Source organism: Haplochromis burtoni, unplaced genomic scaffold, assembly GCF_018398535.1.
Source record: "Haplochromis burtoni strain Fernald_Lab_line unplaced genomic scaffold, NCSU_Asbu1 Contig_29, whole genome shotgun sequence".
NCBI classification, from domain to species: domain Eukaryota; kingdom Metazoa; phylum Chordata; class Actinopteri; order Cichliformes; family Cichlidae; genus Haplochromis; species Haplochromis burtoni.
The window spans coordinates 875,769-891,618 of record NW_024582390.1 but is presented as its reverse complement, the minus strand read 5'-3'; the positions used below and the strand labels follow the sequence as shown (position 1 = coordinate 891,618).

Genomic DNA, 15,850 nt, shown 5'->3' with positions numbered 1-15,850 from the left:
TGTACACTGTTCTGATGGTATATATGCATCAATCTATCAATCGTTTGTTGTAAGATTCAGATAATTATTTTTTAAAAGCTAGACATTTTAAATGAGAATAAGAAAGAAAAGTATTTCTTTGTGCCCCCCTTTCCCTGTTAATGCCCTACATGGACCCCTGGCAACACTTTGCTAGACCCGCCCCTGCACAGTTACCAGCTGTCAGCTACCTAAAAAAGGATCCTGGTGTTATTTGTCTCTCAGAAACAGTTCATAACTTCCCTTCAACTCATTCATGTCACCTAAAAGGTAAACCTGTTTCTCCATCACCTGTTCAGCTCTGATGATCCAGTAAGGACATCTCCTGGTTTCATCTTCATGTTTCCCTCTCACCAGATAACCAAACCATATCATGACCAGCAGCTTTTTTGCAGCTGTGGCTCCAGCAAACATCAGCTGATACTAGAAATTAATATTAAATAAATTCTAACAACAGCTGATCAAGCTTAAACGTGCTGCTGTTGTTTAGCGCGACATCCGCTGGTTTCCTCTTTCGGCGCAAAGTGAGCGATAAACAAACAAGAGAGCCGATCAGCTGATCATTGATCAGTTTCATGATTGAAGTAGAAACGGGAGAGGGAGGGGGGAGAATGAAAGAAGAGGCAGCTGTGCAGCAAAGACACAGAATAACTCCAGCTTTGTGTCTTTTTCATTGTAGCTGAATTACGGGACAAACTGTTCCTTTTCACCTCAATAAGAAACGCGTAATATTTTCTCTGAATACCAGACGGGACGGTTGGCAACTCTAATAACTTATGAACAAAATAAAGTTCAACATCATTAACTTCATAGCACCACCCAGCTGTATAGAAACTCCGTCATGCTAGCTAGCACGCAGTACGAAAAAGTCAGCATAACGAAAATAAACTCCACCTAAACTTGGTTCATATCTGACCCAGAGAGACTGCAGGTCATAACTTCTTACCTGAAGTTCAGTTCAACTGACACTCTCGGACCAGCGGCCGTTTCGGGTCTCTCCTCTTGCCTCCCTTTTCCTTCATCCACCTGCTGCCTCCACCACTTGCTAATGTTACTGAATCTGTGGAAGCTCCGCGATAGCCACCACACGAAGTAACGAGTAACGAGCCTATCTAAATCCCAGTAACGACTAACGCGTTCCTGATTTTGGCATAATAACTAGTTACCGTGCTCGTTACCACAATAATAACGTAGTTACTGTAACGCGTTACTTAATAACGCGTTAGTCCCAACACTGCTAAGTAGGTAACTGCAATACCAATGATATTAAAAGATTAAAATCATAGTACCTCGCTGATGAAAGTGAACGGTCCCATCTGGTCCAGTTAAAGTAATGATCCTACATCAGTCTGATTTATATAAAGGCTGCTGATGGCCAATCACAGCGTGGCACGTGGACTTCTGCTCAGGTTTTGTTCCATTTTCTCCCTTATTCTGTTAGAAACGAAACTAAAAGAAACAAAAACAGCCACATTCTTCAAATGTTCTGAGTGAAACGAAACTTTCTGAGCATCTCGTGAAACTCATTCAGTGCTTCCCAGTGAGGACAGTTGTCCCGCCGCTCGCTAGATGATGCTGCAGCCCGTTTTTATCAGAAAACGGGCTGCAGCATCATCTCAAAGGAAAACGATAAAATGTAGACAACAGTGTTCCGCCGTTATTTAACTCTGGTTAATATGGTGTTTTTACCGCGTTCGCACGAAAAGTACTTACATTCAAGCACATTGCTTAGGAAGGATGAGAACGGTATGTGAAAATTGTTGTTTGTGTGCTGCTTGCGTCCGCAAATATCTTCCGTATTGTTTAAAACCAACCACGGCCTACAATAGTTGGTAGGCTGCTAAGTAAGCTAGTGCACATACTTGTTATATTCGCACAGGTCTTGTTGTCGCCTATTTGGCCGACAAGGAGCGCTAATGCGATCATAACCTATACAATATGCCCAAAAGCCGATGAAGGATATGCGGCTTATATTTCACCTGAAACAGCGATAAAACTGTTTGGTCAGTAAGCAGGGGGGCATCGATTAAACAGTGCGTTTCCCCCACAAAAAATAACAATAATTATGTCATGTTTGTCTCTCAGATGCTCCCATCATCTGTAGGACCGTGAAAACCCCTCCCCTGCTGCTGTGGGCGTAGATGGCACCATGCTGGATAACACCGGTGATCAAGTGGAGCAGCAGTCTGGGCGCTGCTCAGACTGTGGGTGCAGTTTTAATCTTTCACATCCTGACTCTGAGCCTGATTCCGATGACACTCCAGCCGATCCTAAACAGCAGAATAAAACAGACAGTTCTTCCAAATGCCCATCCTGCCAGGCAGGCAGCAGCCCCCAGAATGGACGGCGGCCACACCGGCGCATCCGCCTGGACCCTCACAGCTGCAGCCTGTGCTCCAAAACCTTCATCTCTTCCGCTCACCTGACCCTTCACCTTGCTTCTCACAATAAGGAAAGGAAGTTCAAATGTAACACCTGTGGCAAGTTCTTCCATCAGTCCTCCCACCTAATGGCACACAAGATAATCCACAGCGGAGACAGGCCGTTTAAATGCCCAGATTGTGGTAAGACCTTTGGGCGCGCTTCACACCTGAAGACCCACCGTCGACTCCACACAGGCGAAAAACCTTTTAAATGCACTTACTGTGACAAGTCCTTCACCCAGAAGGCTGGGCTCCTGGCACACGTTCGTCTGCACACCGGGGAGAGACCATACAAGTGCGAGCAGTGTGGCGAGGGCTTTCGCTCTTTGTCACTGCTGCTCTCTCACAAGGCTCAAGAGGCTTCCGGACAGGCCAAGTCACTGTCTCCACCACCGCTCAGCCAGCCTCAGAAAACACAAACCAACAGCGAAGATCTGAAATGCGGCGTCTGCTGTCGCACTTTTGTCAGGTCATCTTATATCAGGCTGCACATTCGCCTCAACAAAGGACAGCGACCTTATCACTGCAAAGTGTGCAACAAGACTTTTGTCAAACTGGAAACATTTGTGAACCACTGTGACAAACACCTGAGACAGAAAAAGGATAAAAATAAGGGGGTGGAAGACAAAGTCGTCAAACCTCCCCTGTTTGTTCCGCTCTCCAGGCCTTCTTCTCCTGAGTCCTTACCTGCTCAGCAGCTATCCCAGGAGGTCAACACACGCTCCAGAGCAAAAGCAAAGATTAAAACAGAGCCATAGCCAGAAGGAGAGCGTCAGCTGAGACAGAGATGGTGGCAGTAGTGTAATGTTGGTGTTTTAAAAGGTTAAATGTTTACAGATGATGGTAAGAAAGGGACAAACACCAGATTGGTAGTTGAAACAGTTCCAATTTTTATTTAATTTATATCAATGTGAGTGCACTAATTGTTATTTTAAGATGGTGATTTCCATTGTGAGCAGTTATCTTTAAGCACTATAATATTTTTATTGAGGTATCTTTTAGGCTAATGTTTGTAACATTTCAGAGGCATACATTGTTCTGATCTTACAATGTTAAAATGAAAAAAAGGTCATATCTTAAACCATTGTAATTTATGGTTTTCGTTCATCTGTTCTTCTAAATGCATAAAAGCCTAGTGGCATGTATGTACAAACAATAAAAAATGTAAGTTAAATGCTTATTGTAAAACAATATGCCATTTGATGAAAAGTAACTTAGTGTGACTCAACCTTGTCTTTTTTTTGCACCTCAGTAAACAAAACAAACAACTGATGTTCCAGCTGTGCGACACAGCGCTGCTTTATGTAAAGTTCTTTTGCCCTTCAATAAAAATGAGCAGTAAACGTGCTCTTAGGGTGGTGTGATTGCAGCAATCGGGCTCATCACTATGATAGCAGGCATTCCTCTGGCACATTCATTGCAACATGTGAGCAACACACCAGTCCGCTTCAGCAGCAGTCTCACAGCCGAACAGTTTAATTTTATTAGACTGTTTTTCTATTTTAGATCTCCACCGGTGATGAGCGAATATGTGTCACCTCCACATGGGGAAACTCTTTGTTCCAGCCTAAGGACAGAGGGGAGGGGGAAACAGCAAGTGAACAACTTTATGGGCAGGGTTAAGTTAGGAGATTGTGCAACAACAATGCAAAAGACAAACAAAAGACCCTTCCAAAGAACACTCATATAAAAAGTAATAAAGAAACATTCCAATTCCTTATAATCAATACACATCTCAGATAAAGTGCATATAGTAAATGAAGATGTTTGCCTGGGAGTTGTCTGGATTGTCTGTGCTCCCTTTAATGGTCCAGTGCAGGGTAACGGTCATGTGGCGCCTCCAGACAGGATTTCTCTGGAGGACAATGGTTCCACTGATCGAGTCTCCTGCGCATACACTTACTGGCCTGTCTAGCATGAACAATGTCTGCTTCCAGTGTGTTGGCCTGTAGGGAAAAGGGACTAGTTAGTATAAAATCATATTTAACTAATTACGCATCAGATTTTTTTTGTGCTTTTCATGTTTTCACCCAGAGTTGGGGCCAGTGTTTAGCTCCACAGTTGCGCCTCCTGCCTCCAGGCTCTCGAAGCAAACAGTGAACCAGGCGGTGAATCCATGGAAAACTCCAGACTTCTCCACACAAAAATGAAACTGACCCTTCATTTCCTGAGAAACGAAACAGTCAAGCATTAGTAACAAAATCCAAGTTGGCTCATTTATAACTTTCTCATAAAAAAAAAAAAAAATGACCTCGAGGTCTCCCACTTGTAAAGTGTACATGTCGAGGGAGATGACATCACAAGGAGCAGCGAGGCAGTCACATGGTTCAATGATGTGGCTGAACTTGGGCTTGGTGAAGAACTCCTGCTGTGCCAAAGGCCTCCAGAAACAAAAGTATTTAGCACAAGGGTAAAATGAATTATCAGTGTACTCGTAAATTATTCTAACCTTATATATTTCTAGCCAATATGTGATGAACTCTGATATATAAAAATGTTAAATGCAGGAGCATCTTAACCTCCAAGTGCATTGTATTTAGTCAGCTAAACAAAATATTATTGTAAATACTGATGAACAAAAAACAAGTCCCCAGATGAAAAAGTTTCACGTTAGATTTCAATCGCAACATTAAAGATAAGTCAGTTATCCCTATTTCTGTACTGTAAAGCGCTATATAAGTAAACCTTATTTACTTGTTACAGAAATTTGTGGTAAAAAACCTGGCTATGTTACATTGTAATTGTAATTTACATGCATAAAACTGATGATGCCAAATTTTGTGTTATTATTTCAAAATTACAACTTACAAGATAATAACCTGAAAATCTGACATATCACTTTTCAGTAATGAACACAAGCTTTCATAGTTTGGTCCTAATACTGCCAGGTTTTTTTTTTTTTTACACTAGTGGAAATGTAGTAATGGGAACACACATTAAAAGAGTGATCACTTACATTTTGGGGCTATTTATCACCAACCTATCAATATTCAATCAATAAAAGTAATTTCACTTTGTACTGGTGACAAACTACAGCGATTCCTACGTTTAATTGATCGGGCAGCGGGACAGAACAAGAGCTGAAACTGACTCTTCATTTCCTGAGAAGTTTAAAGTTCTAGAGCTCTAACGTGCTGCTGACATGGTAGAAACAGCAACACAGACAGCTCACTGAGCAGTAATACAGAAATATATTTATTGTACTGCTCTGTGTGCTTGTGATGATCAAATCACCAGAGTAGAGTTTTTGAAGAAATAATCTCATATTATTTGCAGCTCCAGTGCTGCATTTTGCTCTCATCGTTTTATAATCTTTACATATTGAGGTTAGATGCTCTTATATTGTTGATATTGTCCCTGATTGCACCATGCTGTCCACAGCTGATTTTGTGTGGAAAAAGAATGATGTGTAAAAGACTTTTTGTGTGAACGTGCACAGAGCCTGAAGCAGAAAGACTGGCTGTTGATAGCACAGCATCATGAAGCCTCTTATCTCAGACTGGGGTTTTAGTTTCTATCAAGCCAGCTAAATCAAGAAAGCCTGGATGTGTTGAACTTTCTTTGCAATATAAGTGTTTAAGGCAACGCATGAACTGGCACAAGGCTGTCTCTCAGATATGAATCAGAGAGGATGATTCATTCAAAGCTGGCCATCTAGTGGTAAAACAGATTTTAACACAAGCACATAAAGTAAGAAATCAGCCATTACTGGACTTAATAAAACACACACACACATCTACATCTATACATCTATACATCTATACATCCATACATCCATACATCCATACATCCATACATTCATACATTCATACATCTAAGATAGATAGATAGATAGATAGATAGATAGATAGATAGATAGATAGATAGATAGATAGATAGATAGATAGATAGATAGATAGATAGATAGATAGATAGATAATAGATAGATAGATAGATAGATAGATAGATAGATAGATAGATAGATAGATAGATAGATAGATAGATACACACAGACATACATACATATACACACACACAAACACACACATATCTGTAAGTGACAGGACATTCCTCACTGTCAACTGTGAACTAATGGCTCTTACTGAAGAGGAGTGAAGTCGAGGCCATATGGCCGCTCCCAGAAGGCCATTTTCTCGGCATAATAGCTGTCGGCCTGACATGGCACAAAGGTGAGGGCCGCAGAGGAGGGCCACATCGTACCACCATCTCTAAGCCAGCGGTCCCTGGCCAGCAGAACTGACTCCACCATGAACTCAAACTAGAGCACGGGGAAAAGGCAAAAAAAACAACAACGAAAGAAGCAATGTGGTATAGTAAAACCTGAACATGGGTAAGAGCAGAAAAGGATGTCCCACAACAATGTATTTTTTTTTAAAGTAGCAGGACAGGAAGTGTTATAATTACCAGAAGGCAGTTACCCATCCACTCAGAAACCAGGACGTCCACCTGTTCAGGCAGCTCGATCTCCTCAGCCCGCCCCTGAAGCACCGTGACCACCTCATCATAGCCGTTCTGCTTCACCAGCTGCCTGGTGTACTCTGCCATTGAGCTCGCCTCCACAGCATACACCTACAACACCACAGATAATCTCCTTCCGTGCACTCTATACATCATGCTGTTTCCTCAATGCAGCAACATTCTTTGTCCAGCAGATGGAAGTAGAAGTACACCAATGTTCAATACCTAACTGGTGATTTTGCTCCTCTAAGTAACCACATGAAAGATTTTACTTTTGGACCCTTAGATTCTAAGTCGTTTTTGTTATTTGGCAGGAAACTTAAACTTAACTCACAATATATGCAGATTTTTCCTCATTATTTAAAAATGAATGCAATCTCATTTCATTTAAATCTGATTTCATTTCTCCTTATAACACAAAATCCAAGATTCAACATTACCATTGAGGGGCGTGCCAACTGAGCGCAGAACAGACTGATGATGCCAGTCCCACAGCCGAGGTCCATTACCCTCTTGCTGCTGAGAGAAGCACTGTTGCTGAGAATAACCTGCCGGTATGCCTCAGTGCGGCTCTTGTCTGACAGCATCTCCAGGTGAAGCCTCTGTGTCGTAAAACATGACTAAATGAAACACAGTGCCTAAAAAAATATATGTACAGCAAACTGGCAGGTAGCCACTGGCAGTTTATTTAATGCTCAAAAGTTAGACATTTTTTTAACTATAATAAAATACTGATCAAAGCAGTGATCAGTCGCATAACTGTGCCCCTGTTAAACCTAACTCTTTATAATGAAAAGTGGCTTCATGAAATAAAACGTTAATTTCTAAATGGCAATATGAAATAAAATCAGACATATAAAATTTGCTTGAATTAAACAAGAGTTTTTGATAATTAATCGACTGATAAATAAACGACTCCAAATGGGATCCAAATAAATTCCCAAAACACAGCAGGGTCTAGTTACATGCTTTCCCCCCCTTGTTTATCAGGGGTAATGCATTCAAGAAAAGGCTTACATGTGTATATTTGGAAATCAGGGTCTAAAAGCAATCTTTTATCTATTCTGAGCATGGTTTCCCAGCATCTCAGGAGTAAATATATCACTGGAAACTCTGAATCATGCACCACTGAGGACCATCATCTTAAACCAGCACAGCTACATTGCAGGGTAGTGTCGACAAAAGACGATGCTTACTTAAAGTCTTAGTCGTTGCATGCTATAGTTACAATGTAAGACGCATGGCTGCTTAACGCGCTGGGAAACAGTTTATACTCGCATATTATGATTAGAATCATCATTATCTTCAAGTTCATGATAATAATCTGGACATATGCAAAGCAATACACTTCTTTAAAATGTCCAACCAGCGTTCCATAATTGCCAAAGTATTCTTCATCTTGCCACGGGTCTTCTATTGAGGGGTCCTCCTCCTCCTCCCCTGCAGCATCCTGGCTCATGTAGCTGGCAGGGACATAACCTATGACCCCCTGCAGCTCTGCCCACCACCACTCTGAGGAGGGCTTGGCGTGCACGAGCAGTCTGTCCCCTCTGCTGAAACTAAGCTGTGAGACCAAAAAAAAGTCACACGGTTATTGCTGATACCCCCACCTCCCATTTTAAGGCTAGGATCTCGGAGGTCTGCGGGTCTCTCTGACCTGATCGGTGCTACTTCCAGTGAAATCTGACCGGGCAACGTACTCCTCACAGGACGCCTCATCCTCATCCTCCGTCTGCATATTTGCTTTTGACACTTTCGCTGGTTGTTTTTCTCTAACAAACAAGCCAAACCATTTCACGTGCAGAGCAACTAAAAAAAACTACAAAAAACCCCCACTGTGAGTTTAGAGTGAATCGAGCGGCGAAACTCCTACTTTCAGCTACAGCGCGCACCGCAGACACTTCCTGTTTCGACGTAAGGTTGCGTTATCAAGCCTTCACGTGCTGTCGGAAGTTTCGAAACTGTAAGTTCATCTCAAACGAAATAACACGACATTTAACCCTATCAGAAAACGTTTACTGCATTGTGCACCAAATATTATTAAGCTTCATTATGAGATACGTTGGTCTTCATATTCGGTTTGTTTCACAGTTGCATTTTCGTCTTTCTTCTGGTGTCATATTCACTTCTATTTCCAAATGGCCTCTTGAAGCTTGTGTAAAGCGACCCTTCACTGAAAGTTTCCTGAAAGACCAAAGAACAGAATTTCACAATTTCCTGGACAAAATGTTTGACTTAAAAGAAAATGACTTGAGGGTATGAAAAATTTATTTTTGATCTGCACGCTTTTCCCGTTGCCTCAAATTTAAACATTAGGTTCTTGATTAAAAATAACCCTGAACCATTCATGCAAATACATTAAAAAATTTGTTTGCAAGAAGATAAAACAGATGTAATATACTGCTGGACATCTCAAAGAATTTTAGATATCCTTCCATCCACTTTCTCAAAAACTTAGATCATAAAAGCTATAAAAAGGAAAGCATCCCGGACAAGTCGCCAGTTTATCCATACCTCTATATCAGACTTTAAATTTTTTTTTGCCTTATTTATTCCTTTTTTGAATGAGTTTTTTTTAAAGCACTAGTTTTTTTCTAGTGCACTTTCTGCAGAGATTCAAGCAAAATCATTGTTGTCTTGTGTGTCTGCAATGAAATATTAAGATATATTATACAGTTAAAAATAAAATAATGTAAAAACCAAAATATAACAAAAATATTTATTAACAAATTATACAAAATAATAACACACACGCACACACACAGAAATAAAAAACAACAACAACAAAATACATAAGTTTGAAGCTCAAACAGTTCACAACTTAAATTCCTAAAACACATCCACTGATTCCAGCGAGGAAGAAGGTACATTTTAAACATGTGCCACTTCAAACTAACCAGTTCATGTCAAGAATCCACAAAAGAAAAGCCATGGCATGAAGTTTGAGGTCTAGTTGAGTTTGTATGGGATAAACATGTTTCTCCCTTAACTCTGTAAATCGATAGACTTTGTAGTATTCAGTCCTCCTGAGTGTTTTAGTTTGATGTTCAACATGATGATCAAACATGTAGAACTGTTTTCAGAAGCATATCACATTCTTGGTAAAAAAAAAAAGAAGTCTCAGCTGTCTTTTGTCTTTGCCTTGAGAAAGGGCTTATGGAGGACGTCAAAGAGTCGTCTTGCCTGTAAACACAAAATGTCAACATGTTAAGTCATCAAACACTTCATCTACGCCGTGTATATTTATACTCAGCACATGTGTTTTCCTCACTTTTTGTGGTCCAAGTCCTGGGCAGACAACCAAATCTTCCTTAGAGGCACTGACGATTCCTTCTACAGACTGAAGAATACATCATGTCTGTTTATTGATTGGATCATATCCACTGACAACATGACTGAACTACAATTACACACTCGCAGTTGTTCATGAACCAATCAAGTTGCACATCTCCCTTTAGGCTTTGCAGACTCTTGTGGTATATATAGTGAGTCTTTAAAGAAATTTAATAAACATGATTAATTAATACTTGAAGTGAAAATTGTGAAAAATGAGGCACTCACAGAGAACGCAGACAGCAAAGTAATGGCATCAGTTTTGTTGATAGACTTCACAGTTGTCAGGCAATCTGTAACCTTGAAGTAAGCAGAGATCCAATCAGCATTTTCAGTGTTCATGGTCTTAAAGCTACTGCAACATTTTGGCAAATACTGTACATTCCCATGTTATCATATCTTCCATGACATTTCTATAACATCTATTTCTTTTATTAAATGGGCACAAGTAGGCGAAAAGACAAAAAAAAGCACCAAGAGCTCACATAGAAAACAGTGACTCTACACACACCTTTGACAGGTAGTCTTTTTCGACTTGCTCCTTCAGCATGTCAGCTGGCTTCTTTTCATACGACTTATACGTTTCCAGGTAGCGACCTGCCTCTTCTGGACTGGCAGTTCAAAATGAAAACGACAGAAAACAACAAAACACGTTTAAAAAGACAAGAAGTGTTTGACTTTGTCTTTGAGCTATAGTTTTTAGATGTTGGAGCCAGAATCACACTGATTATTTATTTTATATATGTGTCTTGTAGCAAGCTGCTTACCTCCAAGCCAAGATGAGAGTGCAGTCAGCCATGATGCACATGCGAGCCAGCTCTTTTAACGCATGATGAGGATCTTTCTGTAGTTGAACAGATGTTAGGGTTAAAACAAAATACAACAACAATTCATTCTTAAAGACTTCATGAAGTCACATTAGGGCTTTAGATTTGCTACAAATTGAGATGTTGTAACATTTTTTTAATTTTGACCCAAATCTGAGTCTTCTTACACAGTATCTATTATTTGGCAGCTCTGAGATCTTTATTTTCCTACACACAGTGCCAAAAATAGTCTCCAGCTGCACCTCTTCACACTTCATTTACACCACTGTTAGCGAAACTAATTCAGCTGAGGCAACATATACTTCACAAATGAGTAGATCTGCATTGATCACTTACATTAAGCTGCTAAAGGAGAGCTGTAATGTCCTGAAAAGATTGTTGTCTTGTTAATATATAAAACTTTTGGATGTTTACATTTTTGTCAGCAATTCACAAGGCCAGCTGACGTTACTGACCTGACAGCTGTTACCGTTAGATAATCCACAGTTTCATAGAGGTAATTTGTTTCCCTGTTTCTGTTGTTCACTCGCTTAAAAGCCTCAAATTTTGTTTCTAGTATTACCCAGATGTCCCAAAGCGGCCCTGGAGACACGAACACTTGCAGAACTATCACAAATTTACTTTTGAGTTCTGTGGCAGATGTTTACACAGTATTTAACAAAGGTGAGTATAATCCTTTGAAACAGTGTTTAAATGATAAATGATGTAAATTATATCACCTTATGGCACTTGCATTCTCCTGAGCTGACATTTAGAGTAGTGATTCTTATGAAAAGTAACACTCTTTGCTGGACTTTCTCAATTTTGGACCAGTGGGTTTTGTCTGATCTGTATGTCTGCCTCATGGTTCCACATAGAAAAGAACTGTCAGAGGAACTGAATAATCTCAACACGAAGCTCCACAAAGATGGAAAAAACATAAAGAAAGATTGATTTCCACCTAAAAATCAGTGGAAGCACAGCTGCTGCAGCAGTAATCAGGAGGTACAAAATGAGCCATATTGCCACTCATCAGAGCTGCAGTGGCTGTCCTCCTAAAATGATGCCACCAACAGTGCACTGCTTGCACAATCCAGCTCTGAGAAACAGTTGGGTAAGTGCTTAAGACTTGGCACAGGGGTTATAAATGGAAATCAGAGTTTTTGTGACAGCTGTGAAGGACAATGCATAACATTAAGCTCAGTGGATGGCGTCCAAGTAAAAGAACTTGCTTGTTCTTCAGTACAAAACTGTAATATTAAACTTAGAGGAGAAAAAAAAAGGACATGGAAAAAAAAACCCCAAAACAAACCGATGAATATTGGGAGCACGTTCTTTGGGCAGTTGAGAACAATATAAATGTGTTCAGTTCAAATGGGATCAAACATGTTTGATGAGGTGTGGATACATTGGTGCAAAAGGTGCTGGGGAGATGACCTTTATAGTTTGCACTATGAATGTACCAAAATACTGTCTGACACCATGACTCCTAATCTCCAGAAGCCGGCAGAAGAGGGATATTCCAGCATAATAATGATCCAAGGCACACTGCCCACATCACAATAGAGTTTCTAAAGTAGAGGGAAAAAACACTATGACCTGCCCTTTTCAGGTCAGACCAAGTATGCTGCCTGACTTGAATCCAACTGAACCAGTTTAAAGAGAAAGGATAGAGCAATACAAACCATCCACCTAATAAGAAAAAGAAAAAGTATACTCCATGAGGAGGAGGACTGAGTCTGTCGTGAAAAATAAAGATGGACACAAAGTATTAAAGTATAAAAAGATCTAAAATGCAGTAGCTGCACTGATTCTGCTTTTATTATAGTCGATCTAAACAGGATCTAAAATGAGTTACTTTAAGAGCAAATTCTGTTCAGCATAGATGTAATCCAGTTACAAGAAAATGACACAATTTTAAAACCAAGTGATACTGCACAGGTGTGTACCCACGTCTGCTGTCTGTGTGCAAATCTTCTGAATGTAATACCACACAGCTGTGCAAAATGCAGTCATTATATTTCACAGATGTGTAGTGCACAACAAAAGAAAATGAAGCATGAGCGCAAATTAATTTGCATCACCACTGTTTTGATCCTGTCACAAGACGGCTTCTGGTTGCTTGGAGGAAGTGTAAAAGATTTAGATGAAAACAAAGAGAATAAGAAGATGGTATCAGTCTTGAAATCCTGTAGCAGGAAACTTTGTACAGCCTCCTCCTTTCCTGATATGTACAAACTGAAGCTATTCAGATATAGATTTCACAAGAGTAATGTTCAACAGCTTCTGAGGTACTGAATGATTAAAAAAGATGCAGGAGCTGCATTTGAAATAGAAAAAAGTGCCTTAATGCATTATTTATGTGACTACAGTTTCAAATCACTTTGACGCATTTCTCACATCAGGAACACCATTCTCACCGCTCTTCTCAAATTAATAACACGCTTCCCCACCAACCTTAGCATTTCCCATTGCGTCTGTACAAACTGCTGTTGTTTCTACACATACACTCCTTTACATTCGTTTTTTAGAATCTGAACACTTAACATTAGGCTCACGTTTTTGTAGTCAGTAAGGTTTTGATAAAAGTAGAACAATAAACACATTAAGACAATTGAGAAAAACTCTAAACTGGACTGTATATTATAAGCATGTGCTATTTTTACTTTATCAGAGGAAATGACACCTTAGAATAGCTGCTGCAGCCATTCAAAGATCTTAATTTGATTAGATTTGACAATGACTGACACAGAGCATCCCCTAATGGTTTGATAAATAGTAATAATCTCCAAGTTACCACAAAGAAGTCAGGCCACTGAATGTTGAGAATACTTTAAATAATCAGTAATGCTAAAGAGCATCTTTACTTACCACGTCTACTTGAACCAGTAGCACTCGTAGTGTGAATGTGTGTCCAAGCTGTTTCAGACGGTCATGGATATAGTTTGGGTTGAGATTGTGATACCTCAGACTTTATGTCGAGTCAAAAAACAAACAAACAGAAAGAACATAAACCAACATCAAAGCAAAGCAAAATACACAATAGAAATAAAACAAAGGAAAAAAGCATATTTTTTCAACAAATATAAGCACAGAAACCTTTTTTTTTTATAACACCATGATATTACAGTAACAGAAAAAAGTAAAACAAAAATGTTCCAGTGTGTGTGCAGTGACAACAACTTTTTCTTGCTCACATAAACAGAGTTTGTGAAGCACAAAAACCTACCTGAGAAAGAGAGCACAGGTTGTCTGTCCCAAGACATAATCTGGCACAACATCTCCAAACTCCCATGGGACACTCCTAACAAACTTCAGAATGGGGTTTCCTCTCTGTAGTGTTAGAAATAAGTTTTGGGATTTTTGGGTGTCTTTTCAACATTGACTGCAATATATGCTCATAATAGAGTTGACACACTCCTCATTAAAAGCATTAACCCCATGTTGTAAAGGATGAACTAAGAGAGATAGAAAGAGTTGGGTGTAGAAGGTAAATTGCTACACACTTACAGAACACAGTATCAGACAAGAAAGGTTACTTGACCTTGAGTGTATAATAACAGGGTGCTATAGCCAACAAGAAATAGAGACTTCATTGTGTCAATTAAAGCTGACTTCAACATGAAAATAAAACATCACTGGTAACAACTGTAAGGTAGGGAGCAGTTTTCTCACAAGATCCCTGACTAGAGGTTAATGACCGTTGCCATGCGGAAGAACCCTGAGGAGAACAAATCAGGGGGCGACAAGTCTAAACCATCGCATCTTCCCATCAATAGCCAATCACAATTATTTCCTGTTTTCATGTGTCTAATATATACTTTGAATTATGAATTGTACTTCACTTCTCCGTGTGCAGACTGCTTGACACTGAGGTGTCCACAGCTGTGCAAGCCAAATCTGGGACACTAATAGGAATGCATGAAAGGACGCTACGGTTTTCTGTAAACCATAACCTCAAAGCTACATAGTTTTAATACATACCTGTCGAGGACTGACAATAATGGTGCTCCCAGATCCCACTGGTTTAGGACCGGAGCTGATGCCCGGTTCTGACCTTTGGCCGCTTCCCTCTATTTGACCCGTTGTAGCCTCTTGTGCCTCTTCACTCAGTTTGACATGGGGCCCTTTAGCCAAGTCCTGCACGGTTTTACATTTTTCTGTGCTGGAGGACACTGTAGATGGTTCACTTTGCCTCACACAGGTAACTTCAGCATTATCGCTCCTGGGCAACTTGGAGGCAGCATCTCTACGTGAAGCAGCAGCCGCATTGCTTTTACTCTGGACGATGTATTCTGCGTAGGAGACAAGCTGGGTCACTGACTGAGCAGGCTTTGTGGTAGCTGAAGCTGAAGTGCTTTGTCCAACTTTGGAAGCGAGTTGAAACTGTGGCTTTGGCTGAAACGCAATCACAATGATCAATAAACAATCACAATCAACTCTCTGAGAACCGATAATTTAACTATGAATTAAATCATATCAAAACACCATTCACGAGTCTGGAAATCCACCTGACGAAAACCCTTTATAGATACGTTTTTATAGCTCATTTTTAACGAATCTTACGTTAAAAATTTAAATTGTATGCTTGAAGACTCGTTTGCTAGCAAGCCTGCTACGTAACCGTGAACTTATTTTTTAGCAAAATACAGACCGGTGTTCTTTCTTTAGTGAAAGCAGAATCGTCCAGGTTGATGTTAAATCTTTTCTTCATGTCTGTTGACAGCTGGAGAATTCTCAAGTAAAAACATTAAGTTGAACTTGCAAGAACTCGCTTTCTGACACACAATGCAAGGTTGCAACGGCACTTCC

The 15,850-nt window shown here is 40.1% G+C and overlaps 3 protein-coding genes across 4 annotated transcripts; 1 reads left to right on the top strand and 2 right to left on the bottom strand.

Moving 5' to 3' along the window:
• The first annotated feature begins 1,590 nt into the window (after nt 1–1,590).
• On the top strand, nt 1,591–3,655 carry LOC102291196 (zinc finger protein 436-like). 2 transcript variants are annotated; one of them, XM_042219164.1, is made up of 2 exons: nt 1,591–1,764; nt 2,104–3,655. In XM_042219164.1, the coding sequence occupies exon 2, from the start codon at nt 2,168–2,170 to the stop codon at nt 3,197–3,199; it is 1,032 nt and encodes a 343-aa protein (XP_042075098.1). In that variant the 5' UTR covers nt 1,591–1,764; nt 2,104–2,167; the 3' UTR covers nt 3,200–3,655. The 2 variants fall into 2 exon arrangements, with proteins under 2 accessions (XP_042075098.1, XP_042075099.1); XM_042219165.1 differs by lacking the exon at nt 1,591–1,764 and adding an exon at nt 1,776–2,021.
• A 120-nt stretch (nt 3,656–3,775) lies between these two features.
• Nucleotides 3,776–9,478, bottom strand: prmt2 (protein arginine methyltransferase 2). Its single transcript, XM_005918318.3, has 9 exons — nt 8,557–9,478; nt 8,266–8,463; nt 7,340–7,501; nt 6,846–7,010; nt 6,524–6,699; nt 4,693–4,822; nt 4,472–4,608; nt 4,213–4,387; nt 3,776–4,008 (listed from the first exon to the last, which is right to left on the bottom strand). Exons 1-9 carry the CDS (start codon nt 8,635–8,637, stop codon nt 3,976–3,978), a joined length of 1,257 nt encoding a protein of 418 aa, XP_005918380.1. The 5' UTR covers nt 8,638–9,478; the 3' UTR covers nt 3,776–3,975.
• Nucleotides 9,479–9,604: 126 nt separating this feature from the next.
• On the bottom strand, nt 9,605–15,850 carry ercc1 (excision repair cross-complementation group 1). The gene is made up of 9 exons (XM_005918322.3): nt 15,693–15,850; nt 15,023–15,436; nt 14,268–14,371; nt 13,910–14,009; nt 11,000–11,076; nt 10,744–10,843; nt 10,461–10,532; nt 10,171–10,239; nt 9,605–10,082 (listed from the first exon to the last, which is right to left on the bottom strand). The coding sequence occupies exons 1-9, from the start codon at nt 15,750–15,752 to the stop codon at nt 10,020–10,022; spliced, it is 1,059 nt and encodes a 352-aa protein (XP_005918384.1). The 5' UTR covers nt 15,753–15,850; the 3' UTR covers nt 9,605–10,019.